The sequence below is a fragment of the Dunckerocampus dactyliophorus genome, chromosome 1 (genome assembly GCF_027744805.1).
Source record: "Dunckerocampus dactyliophorus isolate RoL2022-P2 chromosome 1, RoL_Ddac_1.1, whole genome shotgun sequence".
In the NCBI taxonomy this organism is placed as follows: domain Eukaryota; kingdom Metazoa; phylum Chordata; class Actinopteri; order Syngnathiformes; family Syngnathidae; genus Dunckerocampus; species Dunckerocampus dactyliophorus.
This window is the reverse complement of record NC_072819.1, coordinates 43,922,304-43,946,804: the sequence shown is the minus strand read 5'-3', so window position 1 is coordinate 43,946,804 and position 24,501 is coordinate 43,922,304. Positions and strand designations below refer to the sequence as shown.

The 24,501-nt window shown below is 42.1% G+C and overlaps 1 protein-coding gene across 1 annotated transcript; it reads left to right on the top strand.

The window, feature by feature from the left end:
• The first annotated feature begins 6,543 nt into the window (after nucleotides 1–6,543).
• On the top strand, nucleotides 6,544–24,236 carry LOC129185755 (uncharacterized). The gene is made up of 8 exons (XM_054783185.1): nucleotides 6,544–6,711; nucleotides 15,932–15,997; nucleotides 17,873–18,120; nucleotides 18,206–18,283; nucleotides 20,513–20,621; nucleotides 20,720–20,769; nucleotides 21,299–21,454; nucleotides 22,906–24,236. The coding sequence occupies exons 1-8, from the start codon at nucleotides 6,654–6,656 to the stop codon at nucleotides 23,095–23,097; spliced, it is 957 nt and encodes a 318-aa protein (XP_054639160.1). The 5' UTR covers nucleotides 6,544–6,653; the 3' UTR covers nucleotides 23,098–24,236.
• Nucleotides 24,237–24,501: the final 265 nt, after the last annotated feature.

Genomic DNA, 24,501 nt, shown 5'->3' with positions numbered 1-24,501 from the left:
ATTGCATTGACAGGAAAGATACTTTCAAAGAAGAAATGTCAGAAGCTTAGCTCAACAAGGAACATAATACAGATGAAAAGCATATATTTAGAACACAATGATGAGTACAAGGAGTGCTGAGGTTGTTATTACATTCCTGTCAAAAAGAATATTGTACTGTTCAGGTCTTCATCCTTGTCTGAGAAGTGTCAGCAGTAGAAGTGATCAGGACCAGGGCCAGCACGATAGAGGTTCAATAGAAACAATGCTGATGGACATGAGCAGTTGGAGGTAAAGACACCTGAAAGGAAGTAGCATACAAAATAGCTTTTGTTTTTATAGTGGCTATACAGACACATTTTGGTTGTCATTTTATGGAATGTTTAGCAACTTGTGACATGTCACATGCTTGTATCATGTAACAGATATGAGAGGAAGAGTGCAAAGTCACAGCATCAGCCGCAGGGTCATTGAGGAATGTAAATATATTTCCATGATTGTCTTCCAGAGGTTTGGGGTAATTTCTGGGTCTGTCTGTGTAGATGTGTTATGCCGGAGGATAAAAGCAGGAAACAGAAGAGGAACTGGATGCAGGAGTGGCGATCGATGGGTAAGTCAACAGGATGATGAGGGCGGAGAGGCCCTCATGTTGACGCATATCAAACTTCTTTGTCACTCTTTTACTAGTCAAATCCTTACTGATGCCCTTGCTAGGATATTGCAATCTGCCATGGGCGGCACTGGCTGGGTGGTTAAGAATGTGTCCAGTGACTGAAGGGCCCCAGGCTTGATAACCTAGACCAGCACTTTGATATGGGCGGAGGGAGCACGAGCACATCCCACTCAAATTGATCCCCATGTGAATGAATCCAAAAGTTCACAATGTAATGCAAAAGAAAGTCAGTCACAGGAAACAGATGAATATGTCTGGAATTGTTTTTTCCATGTACTGGTTCCTGTCATGTCCTTGTACAATAGTTGCGTTCTCTTTTTAAAGTTTTTATTTTTTTTTTTACTTTTTTTTGTTGCACATTTAACTTGTTAATATTTTTGTTGATTATTGGCTTGTTGGTGTTAAGTACCGGTATACTTAAAGTGATTAATGTGAGGATAGTTAGAGGGAGGCCTTTGGAACATAACATACTAGGTTTAGGGGTTGATTTTGTTTTAAACGTTCTTAAAACCTTTTTCTCCTTTTTAAGCAACATAATTGGAAATGCAGCACAATCAGTGTTGGGAAAGTGTTTGCCACCTTTCTGATTTTTGTATTTTTTTGCATGTTTGTCACACTTAACATGTTTCAGATCACCAAACAAATTTAAATATAAGTCAACTGAGCACAAAATGCAGTTTTGAAATGAAACTTTTCATTATTAAGGGAGAAAAAAAATCCAAACATACACGGCCCTGTGTGGAAAAAGTGATTGCCCCCTGTTAAAACTTAATTGAGATGTATCAGTCTGGAAAAGGTTATAAAGCCATTTCTAAAGCTTTGGGACTCGAACCACAGTGTGAGCCATTATCCACAAATGGCAAAAACATGGAACAGTGGTGAGTGACCGGCCAACCAAAATTACCCCAAGAGTGCAGCGACAACTCATCCAGGAGGTCACAAAAGACCCCACAATCCGGGTCCAGGTCGCGGGGGAAGCAGTCTTAGTAGGGAAGCCCAGACTTGCCGATCCCCGGCCACCTCTTCCAGTTCCACCGGGAGGACACCAAGGCATTCCCAGGCCATCTGTGAGACATAATCCCCCCAGCATGTCTTAGTTCTGCCCCGTAGTCTTCTTGAACTTCTCCATCTGGGGCAGGACCTGATTCCCAATCTGGAGAGTGCAATCCACCCTTTTCCGACTGAGAGCCATGGCTGTGGATTTGGAGATGCCGAGTCTCATCCCAGACGCTTCACACTCAGCTGCAGTCTGCCCCAGTAAACGCTGAATGTCACAGCCCAATGAGGCCATCAGGACCACATCGACTGCAAATAGCACAGGTGAGATCCTAAGGCCCCCGAATCTGGACTGCCGTCTTGGCTGCACCTAGAAATTCTGTCCATGAAAATTATGAACAGAATTGGTGACCAAGGGCAGCCTTGGCGGAGGCCGACATACACCAGAAACAGGCTTGACTTACTGCTGGCGATGCGAACCAGGTGGCACCAAGGCACCCTAGGCCTGGTGCACTTGTGGACCTCCTTAACATGGTGTTTGTTATGGACAAAGTGGTTCGTGCAGAAGTCCAATAACATCATACCGAACGGGTTCAGATCGGGAAGGGGGGGGTGTTGAAGTCTCCCAGGAGAACAACGGCGTCACCAGCTGGGGTGCTTTACAGCACCCCTCTGATGGACTCTAAGAAAGGTGGGACTCTGAACTGCCGTTCGGCACGTATATACAAACGACAGTCAGGACCCTTTCCCCAATCCGAAGGCGTAGGGATATGACCCTCTTGTTCACCGGGCATGACTCAAACACAGAGGCACCGAGCTGGGGGGCTATTAATACGCCCACACCAGCTCGCCGCTTCTCCCCTTCAGCAACTTCGGAGTAGAACAAGGTCCAGCCCCTCTTGAGGAGTTTGGTTCCAGAACTCAAAACTATGGTTCGAGGTGAGTCCAAGTGTCTAGTCGGGATGTCTCAACCTCTCGCACAAGTTCTGGCTCCTTCCCCACCAGAGAAGTGGCATTCCATGTCCCAAGAACCAGATTTGGCCGCCGAAGACCAGGTCGCCAAGGCACCTCTTGTTTTCTTCATAGGGTCTTCTTTTGACTGTCTTATGCCTCTTTAAGTTGTTATTTTGTATAGACAGGTTGTAATAGTTTAAGTAGTCTAGTTTTTATTTGTGTACAGTTAAATTATGGTTACTGTTGGTCTGAATCTGGCACCCGTAGTAAGAATGGTTGTGCAATTCATACTATATACACTGCTCAAAAAACTTAAAGGAACACTTGGAAAACACATCAGATCTAAACTGGGGGAAAATGATCTTGAATATCTTTCCTGATAATAAGTGGGTGATGTATTAGTAACAAAATGATGCCACATCATTTGATAGAAACATTCACACCAGTGGCCTGCTGGAGGTCATTTTTTAGGGCTCTGGCAGTGCTCATCCTGTTCCTCCTTGCACAAAGGAGCAGATACCGATCCTGCTGAGGGTTGAAGGACCTTCCACGGCTCTGTCCAGCTCTCCTGGAGTAACTACCTGTCTCCTGGAATCTCCTTCATGCGTCCAGGTACCGCAATGATGCCCTGGTCCAGATCTGGGAGGAGATCCCCCAGGACACCATCCGTAGTCTCATTAGGAGCATGCCCCGACGTTGTCAGGCATGCGTACAAGCACGTGGGGGCCACACAAACTACTGAGAATCATTTTGAGTTGCTACAATGACATTTTAGCAAACTGGACCAGTCTGCTGCATCATTTTTTCACTTTCATTTTTGGGGTGTCTTTGATTTCCCCCCTCTATAGGGTGATCATTTTCATTTCTATCAAATGATGTGGCATCATTTTGTTACTAATAGATCACCCACTTATTATCAGGAAAGATATTCAAGATCATTTTTCCCCCAGTTTAGAGCTGATGTGTTTTCGAAGTGTTTCTTTAATTTTTTTGAGCAGTATATAATACTGTAGCCACTTTTTAATTTTGTAACATTAGAGCTGTGGTTGACAGTTGGGGAATTACTTGATTATGCAGATCATTGCAAGCACTTGGTTTTTGAGGTCTGCGATCCCGGGCCAGCTTAATGCTATTTTACATTGACAATCTCATTCTCAGATAGTTTGTTTATAGTATTCCCTCCTTATACTGCAGTGTGCATGTGTTCTACTTTTAAAGTACTTTTTTTTTTTACTTTTTTTAGACTGGTGCTCACTCATTTTCTATGCAGCTTGTCCTCACTAGGTTTGTGGGGGTATGCTGGAGCCTATCCCAGCTGACTTTGGGTGAGAGGCGGGGTACACCCTGGACTGGTCGACAGCCAATCGCAGCAGACTGGTGCTAAAAATAATTTTTATTAACTGCCATAAATGCCTAAACTGAACTTGTCAGATGCTGTTAATTGGTAGTGACTTATACAGTGCTTCCGTCAGAAGTACAAATACACCACTCAAGTCACAAGTTGCAAATAGATTTTTGCAGTACTGCTGAAGAGAAGGGACCACGCCCCCACAAAAAGTTGTATCTATACTGCTTAGAGGAGTGATAGCAAATGATGTAGCAAAAACTCTAATTACATTCATGTTTTATGGCAACATAAACCTTTACAAACTAGGTATAAAACAATAAATCAGTGTGTGGTTCCCAGACACCATTTTGATGTGTTTTGTATGGTTGCTTTCTTCGACTCCAGGCAGTCCTACAAAAAAAAAAAAAAACAGCAACAAGCCAGCAGTGCTTCCAGATGTGGTCTGCCAGAATGTCAGAAACAGAACATATGTGTGAACATAAGTGGTGAACACCCTGCACTGAATGCCTGTAACACACCACACTTCGACTTTTGTCACTTTCTGCTGATGTGGCACAATAGGCCAGGTGCTAGAGCACGTTATTTTGAATTTTGGTGCTTTCAAAAAAACAGTTCTAGTGCGTGTAACATACTATGTGACTAATCTATCTAGGGACGCACAAAGCAAGACCGAGCGTTCTGTATGACGTCATGAGCTTTTACAGGCCTCTCAGCCATGTACACTACACAGGGAGCACTTCCTGTTTACCAGTGTAACTCAAGAAACCAAATCCAGTTAGTGAGCTCTGAGCTTTTTCATGTTTTAAAAAAGTCTATGTTTGAGTTGAAGCCTTGAAGCAAAAGAGATGTTGTGTGTGTTTTGAAGATTGCTCTGCTGCATTGTGTGCCACATAAGGCATCATTGTCCAATGACGCCATCTGCTGAGATTTTCATTGGCCTTAAGCCTTTGTATGCATCATAGGCATTCCTATTATGTGAGCACCCTCAGCGCCTATCCAACTAATGTAACTTCATGCGCACAAAGATATGACAGAATTGGTGTTGTAGTTCGGGCCCCACGGTGGCTGAGTGGTTAGCACGTTGGCCATGTAGTCAGGAGATCGGGAAGACCTGGTTTCGACTCTCCGTTGGGCATCTCTGTGTGGAGTTTGCATGTTCTCCCCGTGCGTGCGTGGGTTTTCTCCGTGTACTTCTCCGGTTTCCTCCCACATTCCAAAAACATGCATGTTAGGTTAATTGGCAACTCTAAATTGTCCATAGGTATGAATGTGAGCGTGAATGATTGTCTATATGTGCCTGCGATTGGCTGGCAATGACTCCAGGGTGTCACCCGCCCCTCGCCCGAAGTCATCTGGGATAGGCACCATCATACCCCTAAATAGGATAAGCGGCACAGAAGATGGATGGATGGATGGTGTTATAGCTCTTATAATTTTATCTTTCAGAATGACTATCGATATCAAGAATTGTGGATCAGAAATCAATCTAAATCAATAATGTCTAGATGTCTCGTGTCTTGCTATGCCCAAGAAAATTGTAATAAGTGTTAGAAGACATCTTGATGATCCCCAAGGCTTTTGGGAAAATACTCAATACAAAAATTTAACTTTTTGGAAGATGAGTGTTCCATCACATCTGGTTTAACAGTAACACCGAATTTCAGAAAAAAAACATCATACCAACAGTAAAATATGGTGGTGGTAGTGTGATGACCTTGGGCTGTTTTGCTACTTCAGGACCTGGAGGACTTGCTGTGATAAATGGAACCATGAATTCTGCTGTCTACCAGGACAATGTCTGGCCATCTGTTTGTGACTTCAAGCTGAAACCAACTTGGGTTCTGCAGCAGGACAATGATCCAAAACGCACCAGCAATTCCACCTCTGATGGCTGAAGAAAAACAAAATGAAGACTTTGGAGAGGTCTAGTCAAAGTCCTGACCTGAATCCTACTGAGATGCTGTGGCATGACCATAGAAAGGCGGCTCATGCTCAAAAACCCTCCAATGTTGCTAGATTACAACAATTCTGCAAAGATGAGTGGGCCAAAATTTCTTCACAGTGGTGTAAGAGACTCTACATTTGTGGGGGGGCAATCACTTTTTCACACAGGTCCATGTAGAGATTTTTTATTTTATTTTTTACTCTTAATAATAAAAAGTTTCATTTAAAAACTGCATTTTGTGTCCAGTTGTGTTGTCATTGGCTAATATTTACTTTGCCCGATCTGAAACATTTAAGTGTGACAAACATGCAAAAAAAAACAAATCAGAAAGGGGGCCAACACTTGTTCCCACCACTGTATATGACCTGTACTGGACCCCAGAGATGCTCTGTTTTGCCTGAAATGTTTGAGGTTCTGATCCAAACTGTATTAATGTCTATAAAGAACCGTTTACCACAGAGGAAGCACAGCAGGGACGCACACTTTATCTCTGAGACTCACACTGAATATGATGGGAGGAAGCAGGGACGGTTGGACTGAGGGTAAACGTTCTAACTGAAAAGGGGTGTGGACAGATCACACGCACGGGGGGGGGGGGGCATATAAAGACCCGCACGGCACAAGGAAGAAGACTTTATCCAGCTTGTCTTTCCCACTCACTCAGACCTCTCAGGAAACTCCCAACTCCCTGCCCATTCACTAACTCAGCCTCACTGCAGCACACCTCCTTCAGCACGCGCTCCCATCTCAGTCTGACCATGTGGAGGATGAACAGCATGGCTTTAGTCCTGGTGCTCTGCACATTGTTGTTACGCAGTAAGTTACTGATTATATGGTCTATTTTGAAATGTGACTTCAGCTAAATGGTATTCTCCTTTGTCTTTTTGGCTTTGTTATTCATGCATGAGTTGGGGCTCCTTCTAGAAGTTTTGTAAAACAAAATGAAGTTCGTAATACGTGCACTATAATTGGGGCAGGGTCACAGGTTAAAGACCAGCTGCAAAGAGTAAAACTTGGAAATTGGGACTGGTTGCAGGAGAGAAGGGGGGTATGATTCCACTAAGAACAAAATCTCCAAACTGTTCACAGATGTGACAGTCTGACATCTCCTCAATGTGTAAAGACAATTTCCTATATCCTAGCATAAAGTATAAAAGAGGTTGATGGGGTGAGGTGAAGACGTTTGACGGTATCGTGGCCCGAAACAAAAGGTCTGCTCAGGAGTGGAAAGTTGCAGTGGAGAATAACTCTGCTTTGTAATCTGTAGTGCTTTTGTGTGTGGGGTGTGTGTGTGTCAGACCTAATCATAACTGCACTGTGGTGATAATGCATGACTTTGACTCCGCTGCCGCCCCCAAAGTTGGTCTTGGCCTCGTTAAGGCCCAGTTCAGTGACTTCTGCAGAGTAACATATGTAGTGACCTTGAGCAGTACACCAGTCCGATGAAAATAGCTTCGGGTCAATTTTGAAAGGAGAAAAGATCATGAGATGCAAGAGCATGCTGCTCATTTGCAGAATAATGAGGGGTACTGTCTACATCGGCCACTTACCAATTTGATTTACATGGAAATCCAGTTACTGTTAGCAATTCCCAACACAATATAGTAGTAGATATTAGACGTGTGTTTGCTGCATATGACATGTCGGTTACACGTGTCTGCGTGTGTTTGCAAAAAGTTAAGGAAGGTTTGCCAGCTAACTTCCACCTTATACAAGTGCACATGCTTATTTTCAACTGTGTAAAAATGGCTTTCTCCACCTTTCTCCATCCTCAATGTATTTAAGGCACAGTTAACATTTGTGTGTGGTGTGCAACAGATGACTTTCAGAAGCCAGTCCCCGTTCTTCAGTGACACATAATCACACAGACCTGCCACATTGTTGACACTGGAGTTTATCAGACAATATGCATAGGGTCGCTTGAAACGATCAAAAGTGAAAAGCTTCTCACAGATCAATGAATGTGCTAAATACAATGTATCATAGCCAGCGTAATGTTTGAGGTCACAGGCCGTCATGAAGTGAAAGTCAATTATGACGTATCCTCATCACGTAATGCAACTCTGTCCTTAAAAACATGTGACTTTTTAGTACTTGCTGTTGGAAATGGTGATCAGGAGGCAAGGTTGACGCTCATTTGTAATCTCTTTGTTGTAGTCACACAAACAGGCGCAGAGCATGCAATTCTCAAACTGAATAAACCACCAAGTACATTCATAAGATCATGTACTGCTGCAACAGTCCACACACTTAGTTTAGTTGTGTAAATAAGTACAGCGACAGACAAATGTAAGAAAGCCTCCCAGGGGCCACAGGGTGGGACACTGGCAAGTGCCTTTTGAAACTTGATTACTGAGAACGTTTCACTGTGTTTACTAGCACAAACATGGCTGCAACGCATGAGCGGGCCAGTCACCACTGTCGTTAGGTACGCAGACATGCAAGTATGTAGCACTATAAGGGCGATGGACTGTTGGATGATGTCATTCAACACCTCTTTGAGAAGTTGTGTCACACTTAATTTTTTTTTTGGGTGGGGGGGGGGACCCAAACCTTTATCTACACCCCTCTGTTCGTAATTTACAATGACTTCTCTGTGATGAAGTCAAGGCCTCAGGCAGCTGTGACAATCAGTGGTAGAAAGAACCACACAACACCAAGATATTGCCTTGTGTGTTGGGAGTTTCCAAAATTTGCAGTGCATGTGATTCTGTGAGGACCCTTGCCAGTGTTCAGTATGTCCTTTGTGCACGAATGACTCCCATGTGATGCAAGATAGTATAAACTATGCAGACTTACATACACGAAAACAGAATGAAATGAGCCTTTTTAGTAGGGGAATGTACCTGCAAACTGTAAATCTCATGACATGACGATGCAAAACCGAAAGTGCAATGACTGGTAACAACCCTGAAACAGCTATTCACAATGGGCAAAGGTAGTTAGGCAGACCGGATTAAAGAGTTTGTTTCACAAAGCTGTGTGAAAAAGAGGCATTCGAAGCCGTTTGGAAAAAAAATTGGAAGGTGAGTTCATGAGCCTCGTGTGTGTCACCACACCCATTAGGGATGAAGAAGATCAGCAAGTAGAGAAGTCAGCTACATAGTTTGAGAGCTGTCTCTTGCTGAAGTCAGTCAGTGGGAAATGTCCAGTTCCGATAAAACTGCTGCTTTGTCAGTACACATTTGGCTCATCGTTCAGTTATTTGGCGTGTTGCACGTTTAAAATGCATCTTACTGTGTTTCCTTCTTTTTGTTTGAGGAGGAAAACTGATTGTTCATGGGGAGTTTTAACCACACAATTGAGGCATGGTATTGTATTTGCAGTAAACATCATTACTATGTATTCATTTCTCATTTTGGTTTTTGTCAGTGTAATCATGACACCACTACTGAAGTAAAATGTGGAACGTTTTGAGTGTCATTCAGTCTTTTCCAAAACCATAAACATGAGTAGAATCCTTTTCTTGAGGCCTTCTGCTATTGACCAACATTCTTTAGGCCCCAAGTTTTGATTAACTTGTATTCACGTCAGCTTCTCAAGGGTGTGGGTCTGTTATGTAAGGCTTGGCAGATAGCAGTCTTAGGTCAGGCCAGGGTGTGGGTTCACTTAGGCCCAAAGTTATGGTGGGGGAGCCACGTGACTTTGCAAAGTAATTAAACTTGGAGCCTGTGCTCTTACAATGTGCCAATTTGCCATTAAAACAAAAAAAAAACCAACAATAAAATAAACAGGGCCTACCATCAAATGTCCACTCCTTTACCTCATCTACCAGCCTTCACAGACATGCTGGCCTTAAGCTGCTGCTGCATTATGTTCATATGAAGACAGTTTTGTGCCAAAGAAAACATTTACGAAGACCTCCATCACAGCCAACTCAGTGATCATCCAGGCAAAGGGGTGTATGTGGAGACGTAAATCATCTAGTAACAACATTTACCCAGTGAAACAAGCCTAATGAATAGCAGACCATGCGATAACGTTTAAACCTTCCTGTTCTAATTACTGCTGTTCTGGTGGACTTCATTGTTCTTTGTTCTCCAAGCACCCTGCAGCACAGCCATGGGTATTAAGTAGTTTAAAGAATACAAAAGAAAACGGTCTTTCCTTAACTTTCAGAAGACAATTTAAGGCAGCGCTTGGACTGAGTTCACAATCAGCCACAGATAATGAACAGCATGAAATCCAAAACATGAACTTGGAAGTGTGTCATTCCCACTTCACATTGACTCCATCTGCAGTTACAGCAGCCACTTTACACTGATTCATTCGTGTTGGACAACCAGGAAGGGTCAGAACAAAGAAAGTTCATCTCTGAGGAGAAAACTTAATTAAGCTGAAGGACAACTTTTGACTGCGCCTAGTAATTATTGTTCTGTGAAAGCATTGTCGAAACCATACTTAGTGCTTCCTAATTGCTTCCCCCAAAGATGGAACTGTATGTCACGCTACAGTTTGCCCCTGATGTGCATTTAAGAGATTTTTCTGTGTAAGTTTACCTTTTCTAGTATTAGCTTGACATCCCGTTATATCACAGCTTGACCGTTCAAGGCTACAGGTCTTTGCTTCTTTGTACAACCTCCACCACCCACATCAACTCAGTTTCATGTTAGAACAGCAGCTGGAATAAGTCACATCTGCTGCCTCTGACACAGCTGGTGTTTCCACTTTCTTGTCCTCTAACAAAGTGGACAGGCTATTTTGGAAACACTGGTTTTGAATTCCACCGCCATGCTGAAACTATTTTAATGAGTGAATTAGGGGTTGAATAAAAACATTGGTACTTTCATCCTACTTGGGAGTCCTATTCGACTTTTAATTATAGCAGTTTTTGCTGCATTTCCATCATGCAAATGAGCTGAATTTGAGTAATATTAGTTACTTTCTATTGGTAGAAGGGAAAAAAAGAAAAGTACTTAGTGGGCTACAAAAGTACAGTATTGTGTCTAACTTTTCCAATACTCCCAATGTTATAAACACCACAGACAACACAAAACTGGAACACTTTTAAAGACTTATCTTGGATTCTTTTTCTGTTTGGCCAGCCACTTGTTGCTAGGCAGAATAAATGGAGCGCAATCATTTTGTGCCTGAAAACCCAAAAGAAAATTTTACATACCACGCTCTTCTGAGTGGCAGGGGGCTGAAGTCACCCTGTCCCTGGAACAGGAAGTCAGACAGATGTTAAGAAAAGGACAACAAAACAGCACTGTATTGACAATTCAACAAATGTATTTATACACATTAACTGAGTAAATTATCTCTATTATATATAATATAGAAAAAACTGCACTGCAAAACATTGCCATCATGGGCTACTGTCCTAAATGCAGAGCATGCGGTGTCCGTGAGCGTTATCTGTGGTCCACACTGTTCACCTCTGCAGGTCAACACAACATGGCTGTGTGCCCAGTGCTGTGACAGACACATCCTGCCCAAGGATGTGCATGTAATACATTCCAAATCCAGTTGTTGTTAATTCCTTTCATTTTTTCCCCCACTCCAAACTGTCTTGTGTTTGGTTTAAAAACACCAGGGGTGTGGACTGGGTGGAAAAGTCAACTTTTACCACCCTTCTACGAGGGAACAAAAATAGTTGTCAAATCCATACGTAAACTAGGGAAGAAGTAGTGTCAATCTTTTAATTTCTTCATACAGCTCCAAGATGTTGGTCAGTGTGATATTTATAGAGCGTAATGGGCCCACAAAGGCCACCTTAGAAATTGTGCTTCTATTAAGGTACCTGAACCTATAGCCTGCAGCGTAATTGCTGGTTAGGTGGTTCTTGAGTTCTTTCTCAGACTGTGCTCTGCTACTTCCATTACTATGAACTGTTGAAAAAAAATTCAACAGTTAGTGCTAATTATTTTTTTCCACTCAGGAAATAGTTGCTTAAAGCCTTTTGACAGATTAATTTTCATCCGTAAAAAAACAAATTATATATTATATGTACATAATAATGTGTGGAACATATCAACTCAGGAAGCATTGGGAACTTCAAGGCACTTAGAGCACCAACTGTAAAATCTACATCAAGTTAAATGGAGGACCGGAGGAAGCCAAAATACTTGTCAACGACATCAAGGAGCTGGGCTAATATTGAAGATGATGTCATCTCGACAACAAAGAAATTAAAAGACTCAACTGGCAAAGACTTGATGCATCTTGAAGCCAACATCAATCGACAATAACAACTCAAAAGTAACATCGATTATGCCAAATTCAACAATACTAAGAAAAGCACTCATTTATTGATGATCACCAATAAGATCATTTATGTACAGAAAATACTGGTAGTTATAAATTGGGTGACTTGAGTTAACATTTTTACTTCAGTAAAATACATTTTTTAACCACTTTTATTACATTTTATTTTGTCTTTATTTTTCATATTTTTTTTCTTCCTTTTCCTTAACACTGCACAAGCTATATAGTGTCAGTATTGTAACTCCTATTTTCTTTTTGATACATTGTTTTTCCAACACCTTTCTTTTCACACAGGAAGTGAAGAAAATGTAAATGACAAATAAGCAAACTAAATATATTGCAATTGTCAACATGTAAAAGTTCAGTAATAGACGTGGAGAAGGGCTATAACTTAACATTTTTCTGGAGGGGTATGGCTTGGGTCAATATTTTTCAGGTATTTTTCCAGAGCCAGGAATTTTTCAACATGTATGATGATCCTCAGAGGACAGCGAGCATTGACTCAACCGACAGGACACAGTTGTTTAGCCTGGACGGAGGTCTGCACTGCCTGAACCATAACATAACATAGCACCTATTCCAGTTGTAGAACAGATACAACCACAACTACTTGCAGCAAAGCCAAAAGATTTGACTTTGGAACGCTGTTGTTTAGTGGTCAAACGTATTGTCTTCCGAGCTGAGAGAAAGCTTACCAGCCACCATTCTGGGCACTTTTGTTGAGAGTCAGGTTGTACAAGAGCCAAACATGTAGTGGCTGCAGCCTCTAAAATTGGATGAGTTAAGAGTTGTGATTTATTCTGCACGAGATGGACACTTTGATTCCACATCTGCTTGTCTTGTCATTTAAAAGACGACGTCATTGCAGGCTTCACTTTTTTGTGTGTTTTGTTTGGTTATTTGATACTTTGGTCATCTCCTCATCTTGTCTTTTCAAAGTGACCTTGAGGGTTTGCCTAATTGATTCCGGACTTAGTTGAGGAGGTATTCACAAGCAGGGAAGGAAGGTCGACTCAAGGGTCTTTTCTGGACATCTGGAAGTAACACGGGTGTGGCACAGAATGAGAGCCAGGGCGTTGTCTCTATATGGTCTGGGTGGAGGTCAAACACAAATCCTTACGGCTGCTGAAGCTTCCCCCTCCAGAATGATGTCACAGCTTTCACATCTTCCTGACAATCCAACTGATGTGAAAGAGGAGCGACAGCTGCACCACCTTCCCCCCCCTCTCTACTTAAACCTCCTTACATTCCCCCCCAGAGAGGAAGCGGGCTTCCTCTGTTTAACACCACCACTGCCGGTGTCCCCTGGTCAAACTCTCTCACTGTGGCCGTTTAATCAGGTGTGACAGTGTTTGTTTTTGCTGGAATTTCCGTGAGGTTTCCCACTGTGGATCCAAACGCTGGCATTGCAGTGATTGTGAGGATGCCAGTTGTACCCCTTTTGATGAAGAATAGAGAGACATTGGTGGAACTCTGTGGTAAAAACGCAAGCTGACAATTCGTCTTCAACAACACACATAAATTAAATTTGCTTTTTATTTATGTGGCCAACCAAAAATACATCAACTACCCCCTGTGACCCTCTACCCCACACAGTGCCCTCAACATTATTTATGCCCCCCATCTCTCCTTCTTGCATCTGTGTGTGTGTGTGTGTGTGTGGTCTACTACTTGTGTGGTGTAACACATGCAACACAATGTATACAGCAAAGTGAAAATAGGGTTGAAATTAGTATAAATATTTCTCTTTAATAGAGAAAAATCTTTAGGGCTACCTCCCTTTGCACTCGTGCTGCAGCCGGTACCAGCCCCTCTGAGACCTCTTTGAATTGAAACCCTAATCAATGTCTAGAATCCATGTGGATGAAGTTATACACTGTCACATACTGTACACGCTTGTTGAATTAGACAAAATTATACGTTCAGTTTGAGTTATACAAGGATCTGATTAATGACAGGCCCATTAAACAGTGTGTTGATTTCAACATGGGAAAAAAAAGGTATTGAGGAACAACGCGTCTGACTAAGAGCCCACACACGGCAGCTTTGTTTAGTCCTGTTGCACTGAACCCTGCAGAGTGTATCCCACTGGCACAGTCCATTTGAGATACTGTGAATGCATGAATCAAACTATACCATCACTCAGTATGTTTTTGTCCAGACATGAAAAAACACGCAACATGTAGCCCTCCACACGCCATCATGGGTCCATTTTGCATTCTGTCTTCTACTTATGGTCTGTGGTGTGCCACATCAAAGAAGGGAACACCAGGCTGTGAGCTCCATGGCGCTCAGGCCGGAAATCTGCTCCATGTTTCCAGTAGGGAAGCGAGTAGGTTACATGATAGATCTGCAGCATCTACCCTTTCCTCTCCATGCCCATTATAGGCCAGTGTTGTCTTTACATGGAGCTAGCATATAAAGTGTTCTTTTTTTCTTCATTGAAAGATTAACATTAAAAAATGCGCCTGTCATCGTACTATGACTGTGCACATTTGCAGAAAGGAAATATTTGTTTGACTTTTGTCATCATCAGTATTTAGTCAACATGCTTACCTATCCTAAAAGCATTATATAAGACATACATTGAGGTACTTGCTCCATTCTGCAGTGTTGAAAATAACTATTTGTTCCCCCATGTTATTGCACTATTAAACCACCCAGCTCATGCTGAAGACAATTATCTGAAGACTCTAATAGAGCAGTTAAACCATTTATGCCCACTTAAACCTGTTTGCATGCCGCTAAGGCTACATCTGATTCAGCCAGTGAAGACGATATTAAAAAGGCAGCTTATTATTATGATGCAGTAGTAGCCTCCTGCTAACAGTCCCACATTATCTTTACAGGATTAAGCCGCATAATATCATTTTAAAATGTATTATTGGTGAAAATGTCAGTTTTGCTTTGATGGCTAATACATGCGTGTCCAATCTGGGAGAAAAATAGTTTGGAGTTGAATAGTTAAAAGTGATTTAACCTTTGTGACCTTAATAATTTGAGTACATTTATGCACAAGTTCCACTTTATAGCTGCTTAGCTGGCTGTGTTTATGTTTGTGAAAAGGACAACGGAGGCCTAAATTGCCAGCCCTAACTTTTCTAGACTGAACATTCCTTGAAGACTGGATTCATTAGTCACAAAAGCAAATGTGAAGGGGCAGCACAGTGGTTGCATTCTTGTTTTTCATATTCTCCCTGTGTTTTTATGTTTGTGTTGGTTTTGTCTGTGTGCTCTATTTTATTCCCACAGTCCAAAACACGTGTATATTTAGCATCATTGAAGAGACTAACTTGTTCATTGGTGTGAATGTGAGTGTTTCAGTACATGGTGTAGTCCGCCTCACTCCAGCTTCCCTGTAACCTGAAAAAGGATGAGCGATAGATAGAAAAGACATAGAAGGAATCTGGAAGGTCTGTGGTAAAGGATAGACACCAAAAAGCATTTGCACTTTTGAAATCACATGCCTTTGGCAATAAGAATGTATTTGATGTCTTTGCACCACCCAATTTAATGAGTGTTTCAAACATATGACCCCGCTCAGATGAGGAACAGATAGTCAGAGGCCATGACCTTGTGACTGTTTATTTGTGACATACAGTCTATTTGTCTTCTTCTTAGCTAAAGAGCACTAAGGCTAGATTCTTACGTTTTAGTTTACCTCACCAATATATTTATACCATCACTTAATGGAGTGTTTGCACAGGCAACATAATCCCAAATTGCTGTACCTCTTAACATTAACGTGGTGGTTTGGTATTGCAGTACTCCACAAAGTGTGCCAGTCATACCGACTTTTAAAGTTGATTTGGATTCTCTGCCTTTGCAGATGGTGTGTTGGGCCAGGATGATGATCCAGTTACAGATGCACCTGCAGGTGATGCCGGCGATGAAGGTAGGCGTCCGGTTGCAACAATTGTGAAATCTGATCCATTAACATAGATGCCTGGTGTCTGTTCCAAACCAGTCTTAATAGGTACCGTATTTTCCAGACTATAAGTCACACTTTTTTTCATGGTTTGGGTGGTCCTGCACCTTGAACTCCGGAGCGACTTATATACTGTATGTTTTTTTTTCACACTGGCAGCCTGACAGCGCAGAGGGCGCTGTTGGCTTGTGTGCCAGTATCTGCTACTGCTATCACTCCTGTACCACTGAAAATTTACAATGTAAACATCAGCTTATAAAGACAACTGAGAAAGACATAACACAAATGCCCCCAAAAAGAAAATCATATTCTGCAGATTACAAGCTGCAAGTAAACTGGTTATGTGTTACGAATAACTGTTAATACATTACGTGAACGTACCACCTATTCATGTTACGTTAACAGATGCCTATTTAGCCTATTGTTATCCATTTTATTGTTATTACTATAACTTGCTTTTCAAGATGAAATGTCTATTCTTGGTCTCTGATTTTATACAATAAAATTTCCCCCCCAAAAATGCAACTAATAGTCTAGTGCGACATATAGTCCAGTGCGACTTGTGTATGTTTTTTACTTCTTCATTGTGCATTTTTGGCTGGTGTGACTTATACTCCGGAGCGACTTATAAACTGGGAAATAGGTTAAACTTTCAGAGTTTATTGTCCTATTTCAAAACAAGAAACCTTTTAAATGGTAACACAAGGTGGTTTAAGTCAAACTGGTACACCACAGCAAGAATCTTGTAGTTTTGTTTTGTTAAGATACTTGACTTAGGATAGTCAGCACTCTTTTGAAATCAACTTTCAACTGGTTGTGTAACGTAAAGTTGTCCCTCGCCGCTTTGCGGTTCAAATGTCACGGCTTCACTTTATCACTGTTTTTCAAAATAAATCAATTAATAAATAATTGCTCTTTTATGGCTTATTACTGAAAAATGTGTATGTTTAATCAAATTGTACATGTTTTTGGCCAAAAGTAAGCATTTTTTAGCATGAAAAGTGCTAAATGAAAGAAAATACAAATATAAGGCATTCAGTAGACACATTCAAAGACGTCATATGTAATATTCTACACTAGTCACTAGGTGTCAGTAATAATGCTACATTGATGAGACAGTAGCCGCTGCAGGAAGTAGACTGTCCAGAAAAAAAACAGCAGGGAACTCTCCCAGCGCTAGCGTGTGAGTCTATGTTATGTTTTATTGATGTCTAATATGTCTTCTTTCTCTGGTTTTGTCTACTATATTGGCTAACTCTCAGGGCATTGAATCGATCGCAACTAGACTGTGTGGTCTGGTCAGACGAGAGCTAATCTGGCTGGTCTGACTAGTGTTTGTCCCACCTGGTCTTTGAGCATGACCTGATGACCTACTGGCATGAGAGGTGAAACGTCTTCTAAGACAGCCTGAACAGTCTCGTTGCAATCGATTCAAAGTCCTGCGAATACAAATACTGAATGAAAATATTCACAGGCATATATTGGCTAATATGAGTGTAAAGGTCACTATAGGGGTGTTATTTCCAGAAAGCTCTAATAATGTTGAAAGCCGTATTTAGAAGGCCGGAAACGTGTTTTCTGTGCTCTAAGTACAAAATGATTCCATTTACAAAAGAGGAACCGTACTTTGCGGAAATGTACTGTATGATGGTCGGGATGGGAACCAATTAGCCACAGTAAACGGGGATTACTGTACATGTAACACTATTCAACTACGTAACCCAATAGCAACTATAAGGAGATACTGGATTGATTTTCCGTCTCCTTGATGTTCCGTATGAAAGTTTGTGTGTTTCTGCATGATGAATGTGCATTTAATTATCTTGATCTCTGAACTCTCAGTGACTTCCGCTGCGACAGACCTGGATTCCCAGCTGGACACCACCAATGCGCCAGATTCTGGAGCCTCTCCGGCGGCTGGAGGAGACTCGGACACACCTGCTGAAAATACCACCCCTTCAGTGACCGGTTCACCCAGTCATAACCAGGAAGGTGACACTCTAGGGACAACCGCTGGCCCTAGTGGTCTCGGCGACGATGACACCGTGGTTGTGGATTCGTCAGATCATTCCCACGTCATTAAAACAAAGGTGGTGAATGTATTTATTGACGAGATTGTAATTGTGGAGCATTTGTATTGTGCTCTATATCTGATATCGTTTCCTGTCTCCACAGCCCGTGGTGGAATGTGTCGGGAAGGAGGAGATCGAGGAGAGTAAGGCTGTCAAGGCTGTGGTCACCACAACTAACTGTGTGGGTACACCGCACTCATCTTTTTTGCACTTTGACAAAACCACAACTGCAGTGTACTTGTTAACTGTGACTCAGTTTTACTTGATCGACAACAGTGGGATGGAGCATCAGGGGCCCGTCGCAAACTAGGATGAGGGATTAAGCCGGGATATCTTGGTTATCCTGGCTCAATTTATCCATGATCCGGTTGCACATAAGCAGGATATGTTCTGACATAAGTTACCATGGAGATTTATTCTGTGGAGTTAGCCTGCTCCAGACCAGGCTAAGGTCCAGGATCTATTTAATCTCATCCCTTATCTCAGTCAGTAGTCACCATACATGGAAACCAGTAATTATTCCACTGCCCACTGCACATTGTTATCACATTCCACTATACCCACTGTCATTATTTAAACATTTGTCATCATTTCTTTCAATCATTTCAGATAAAGGATTTTAGATGATGTTGCAATCATTTATTAGGTAATTCACACAAATTATATATAAAATACACACCCCATATAAATACAAATACACATCTACAAGATAAAAGATGGAGTTACATTTGCAAAATTTCACTCACACCTGCAGTCAATTTCACCTCCAATTTAAACTGATTCATAATCGCAGTGCGACTAGTTTTCGGCGATGTTAATTGTGTTGGTTAATGTGGATGTTTCCTACATTAGTCAGAAGGCTTCGCGCTCAGGGGAAACCGGACGTTCACATTTTTCCCACAAGAAATCATGTAATTCCAATCAAACCAAAAATACCATTTATACAGAATCATTATAGTTTTACATGCAGAAAATGTAAAAGCTAATTCTAAATGACGAATGGATGGAATGTATGGATGTACTTCCTGTACATCCTGATCATGAATCCTGATAAGTGTTTCTCACCTTCTTTATCAAATTGCACTCGCAGCTTTCTTTGGCCCCATGGCAGGTTGTTTAGCAGTCGCACCCAACAAAAAACGTGGGTCAGCACCGCATAGGATGCTTTGTTTGGGCACTCAATACAGTAGAGGGCAAACTGACTATTTTGCAATTTTGTACGAAAACCAGGGTTTTTCCACAGCATGTCTCAGACAGCGACGCTTACTGTAAAGACAGACGCTTTTGTAAAGCATCTCTTCTCCGGAATTCCTCAAACATTGTAAATCAGCAAACTGTTGCTGGCAAAAAAAGGGACTAACATTTCCTGTCTTGGTCTGTTGTTCGTAAGAACATGGGTGCGGCTCGTTTTGGGTGTTTAATCTCCACCAGGGTTGTTTAAGCCCACAATTGTTGTTTTGTTTGTCATAGTAACGCACCTAAAATGTGGTATGTGAACGCAGTAACAAAGTACAGAGTTATTCACAATAAATGGCTGATTTCTGATGGGTCCAGGTGCATAAGGCTGAACATGTGACCCCCACTTGGGTCTTTACTGTAACATTAACAAGCTCAGAGGACCATCTGAAGAAGTCATCTGCTGCAGTCAACCTAAAGCTAAGCATGGACTGAGCTGCCAGAGAAGAAGGATTGTTTGGAGCAAAGATGTTATAAGCCTGCTCTGAACTATGAATCATATCTATAGCACATAGCACAACTGCAAATTCCTCATCAGTCGCACGTCCAGGAGGCCACATGAGCCAAGCTGCGTCCATTAGACATGTGATGCTTCACATGTGACACAGGCAGATGGAGAAGAGCATGGCTTCCAAGGGAGGGAGTGCATATCACAAATTCAGCCCTCATGAGTTTTTTGGTCCTCCCCGCCTCAAAAAATCTGGATTGTGCAGCTGCAGGCTCCGTCCCAATTAGCTGTGATTCAGGGTTTGCTCACAAGGATCTCCAGGGAGCAAAGAGAGACGTCTGGATCGCATTATAGAAAATGAAGAGTGATCCTAAATCAGAAAGTCTTTAGTTGTGCAATGAGGTGATATCATAGTTCAGTATGAAGGCGGAGGAAAGTCAGCAAGAATTCCATACAGCTGCGGTCTGCCTCCATTACGCACACAAAGGCATTCGTGCACTGAGAACATTCCGGAACTCGCATTTGTTTTTTGGCCTCAAACTCCACCCTGGACGGCAAATGTTTTTGAAAAGTATTGTTTGCATAAATCAGGGAGCGAATGTCGTGCAAAGTGTTCATGGTGACATCGTGTTGGTTACAAACCCAGTTAAATGCATGTCAGGCTTCATCCAGAATGCACAGCAGAAAGGAATCTGTCATTTCATTTCAAATACTCTCCGTTTGCAGGAGGACACGAAAGTGCACATTCAGGACAGCAATGTCTGGTGCTACACTGAAAACTGTCGCATAAAAGTCTACCAGGAGGGAAACAACGTAAGGATGGTCCGGAATGATGGTGGGTACTGATGGCGCTGTGTTTGAACACACACAATTCATTTTTGTTATTGCGGTAATACAGTCATGATTTCTAAATTCTGTTTCCCCCACATGCAGCGAAACAGCAAACTCTGGCTGAAGCCCTCAAGGGTGAATTAAAGGACAAGGTGAGAGAGCAATAGACACTTGTCTTTGGAACAGGTCCTGGACTTGGTTAAACAGACCTCCTATAGGATTTGGTCCTTATGTAACCAGCCGGTGTAGCAGTGCAAATGTATGTTAGTAAACCTCACTCACTGTCCCTTAAGAGCCGGGCTGGGTATCGAGCTGGGATTTAGCTCAGCGCTTGGCACTCTTAACTCTCATTCCGAAGGTCCTAAGTTCCTAAATTTGAACCAGTCAGGTCATACTTATCCACTGCAGATTGCAGTTCTCTCTCGGAACTTTTAGACATTATCCTGTATCCAAGTAAGAACCCTGGTGGTATTGAACAGTCACTTTTTCCAGTTTTCAAACAACATTGTGATTGTATCTGTTTGTTAGAGCAGTCGATTTCGATTGATATCTAATCAAAGGTATTTGTGGAAGCATACCACATGTAGCTTTCAACTGATTTTCCACGGTGCGTATTGTTTCATCCGACACTATACCTCAACTGCTGTGTCTCATCTGCGATTTGCGCGTCTGTGTTTGCAGCTAGGTGTGGCAAATGTGGAGGCACCATCGTCTTCATCGTCCTCAAATCGGTCTGTATTTGTGGGGATCCTGATCACCGGTCTGCTGGTTGCAGCCGCCATCGTTGCTGCTTACTGCAAATGCCAGCGCCGAACTGACAGCAAGGGAGTCAAACTGGTGAGAAGTTTGTGACATTTTCCCTTTGGATATACTCAACACAACGCATGTAGCCTGCGGTGACAATGGGTCAAATTGCCACACAGCTTGTCAATCATAACTGAGTGTGAAAGAGTGTGAAAAGATGCAGAAAGTCTCTGAAGAATATAAATCCATATAAATATGCGTGCCTTTTTTAAAATCCTTTAGATCCGATTCATGTTCATCCCTGAATCAGATGACTTTGTTAAAACGTACTTGAAAGACATTTCTGATGAACGTAATCCGCAAGAAAATCGGCTTCACAAGAATCTCAATTGATAATTGGTTATTTGTGTTTCTGCCAGACAAAGTTTGCAGCACGTAGAAATATGACAGAAATATGACAGCGTGTTATAAAACCCGAATACAGATGCATTTCTCGACATGGGTGGTTGCAGACAGGCTAGATTTGCCCATGACACTGATGGCCACTTTATTTGATTTAGGTTTTAGTAGAGATGCTGGATACTGGCCTTTTTACCAGTATCAGCTATACCGACTTCATTACTGATACCGATTTTATGATGATGCTACTAGATGCATTTCAACACTGTTTGTGCAAAATATGACAAATGCTGCAATGTGTAATGTATAAAAACAATGATATATTATAGAAAAGTGCCGTATTTATTTTAAACATTGTGTCTCAGAAAGTCATTAAAAAAATTGTGACCAATAGTCAACTAAAATAAGATATTCCCCTACTATCAACAAAACAGGTTAGTCTTAATAAAATCACAAAAAAGAATCCAGTTTAACTGAAGGCGGGCAATGATCGCATTTGGAAAACTGCACATTTCTATGTGGCACAAACATCCGTATAAGAACAAAGTACAGTGCATACAAAACACAGCAACAGAAAGCCAGGATCTCATAATCAGGCAATTAAACGCTTTCCTCGTATTACACAGGCGTGACATGGCTGATTCTACATTCAAAGGCAGAATATTAGCCCCTCATACATTGCTTTTAAAGACAAGTGTATCCGCCTTTTTGTTGGGTGACAGAAACGGAATGCAGGAATGAGCTTGCGCTACCAATAATCTGTATGTGAGAGGTAATATTTGAGCTGTAACACAGCCGGGATGATGCCGGTGTAAACGCTGAATGCCGGGATAGCGGACAATGGGTGTATACTTGTGTTGAAAATAATATCACTGTGCGAAAAGTGTTTTATACGTCATACCAGACGCTGGCACTGGCATTGTCATGTATCTTATTGTCTGAATCTAGGACGCCAGCTGGCATCAGACACATTTGCAGCAATATCTTTTTGCTGGGTTCTTTGTAAAAAGCAAAGGACTTTCTGTTATGATGCTAATGTGTCTGTTTTGCTAATGTGGCTGTTTTCTTAGCCCAGTCTTGCACAGATGTGCATCTTTCACCCTCGTATTTTATATTTTCAACATGTGTTTATGCTTCACTTGCAGGCAGAGGAAGCTTATCCAGTGGATCAGGAGAACCAGGGGAACACCCTTGTGTCTGTGGCCCCCCTCAACCCCCCGGCAGAAACCCAGGAGAAACCCAGTGTGAACGGGGAGTCTCCTGAAGCTGCCAAGACTGAGCCAACTCCTCCCACCAACGGTCACTCCGCCACCAAGACTGCAGACACGGAGCTGTGAACCCCCTTTCCACACATTCACACGCACACACACACACACACACGCACACACACACACACGACACCACACCTACATAGTCATCAGGGACAAAAAGAATATCCCTCATGGACACAACTGTGGCTCACTTGCCCCTCTCTCTCCCAGTCTTTGGCTGTATGCCGTAACAAACATCAGGAAAACTAGTCTGATGATGATGAAGGTGGCCACGGCGGATGTTAACGACGGCTCAGTCCCTGACTTGTTGACGGCACTCGAGCTGGAGATGGGAGGTGTGCGCTTTTGGGTGGGATGAAAATGTATTTCAGCATGACTCACCCAGGATGGGGTCCCATAAGGGCTGCAGCGGCTTCATACCGTCGACACCCATCAGCCTGATTTCATGTCATCAGGTTCAGCGCTCCACCCTCCAGTAGAACATACGACACATGCACATGTTCCACAGTCCACAGCAAAGCTCTGTCCACTTGAATTATTGAGCATGTAGAAGTGTGAAGGTGCGCATGTGTCCCTGCAGGCTTCTTCTGTTAACTGTATGTATGCATGACTTCATGTGATTTTTTTTTTTTTGTGCCGCTAAAATGTAAAATTGGTCATTTTTCCGCCATCACAAGGAAGCTGAAGTTCAACCTCATCGTTTTCTCCACCAAGACACAGTCACATCACCAAAGTGCCTTCAGATGCGGGCTGAAGACCATCTAACTCAGCAGCGCTACCCATCAGTGTTATTTCCTCTTCATTATACTGTGTATGCCATTTTATATCAGTATTCTATTGAGCTGTGTGTTGTTGTTTTTTTGCTATATCAAGTCTGTGTTACTTTGCTTCAACGTGCCAAAGTTTTCACTTGAGAGCTTTTGTTGGACAAACATGAACGTTGTGGCACCTTTTACAAAGCAAGCAAAGTACACAGTGGTGCAAATGTGTGATTCTTTTTTTGTTTGTTTTTTGAGTTGCAAGAGATTCAACACAAGGAAACTACTGTTTAAATGATAAACTGGAACCCAGTATGACCGGATTGAATTTTGTATGGTGTTATTACTCACATTCCGCAGGGACTGTTTTGTTTTACAAGCAGCCAAACGTTTTAAATTGGATTTAAGATCAAAAGTATCAAATAAAAATGATTTTTTTTTAATGATCTGCCGTGTTTTTCATCTTGTTTCATGTGTTAAGGCGGTCTGTTAATTGAAGGTTCTCGCTTGGCCTGGGCACGACGTCTCCACTGGGTCAAGGGAAAAATTGTCTGAGGGGACTGTACTAAAACTAGCCGACACTTTCTCTAATCCAGTGACAAAAATGGCTTTTTGCATTGTTAGTTTTCATCTGCTCCTACATTACGTTGGTTTACTATAATGGTTGCAGAAGCTTTTGCTTAATCCCACAACTACACGGACAAACAAAACA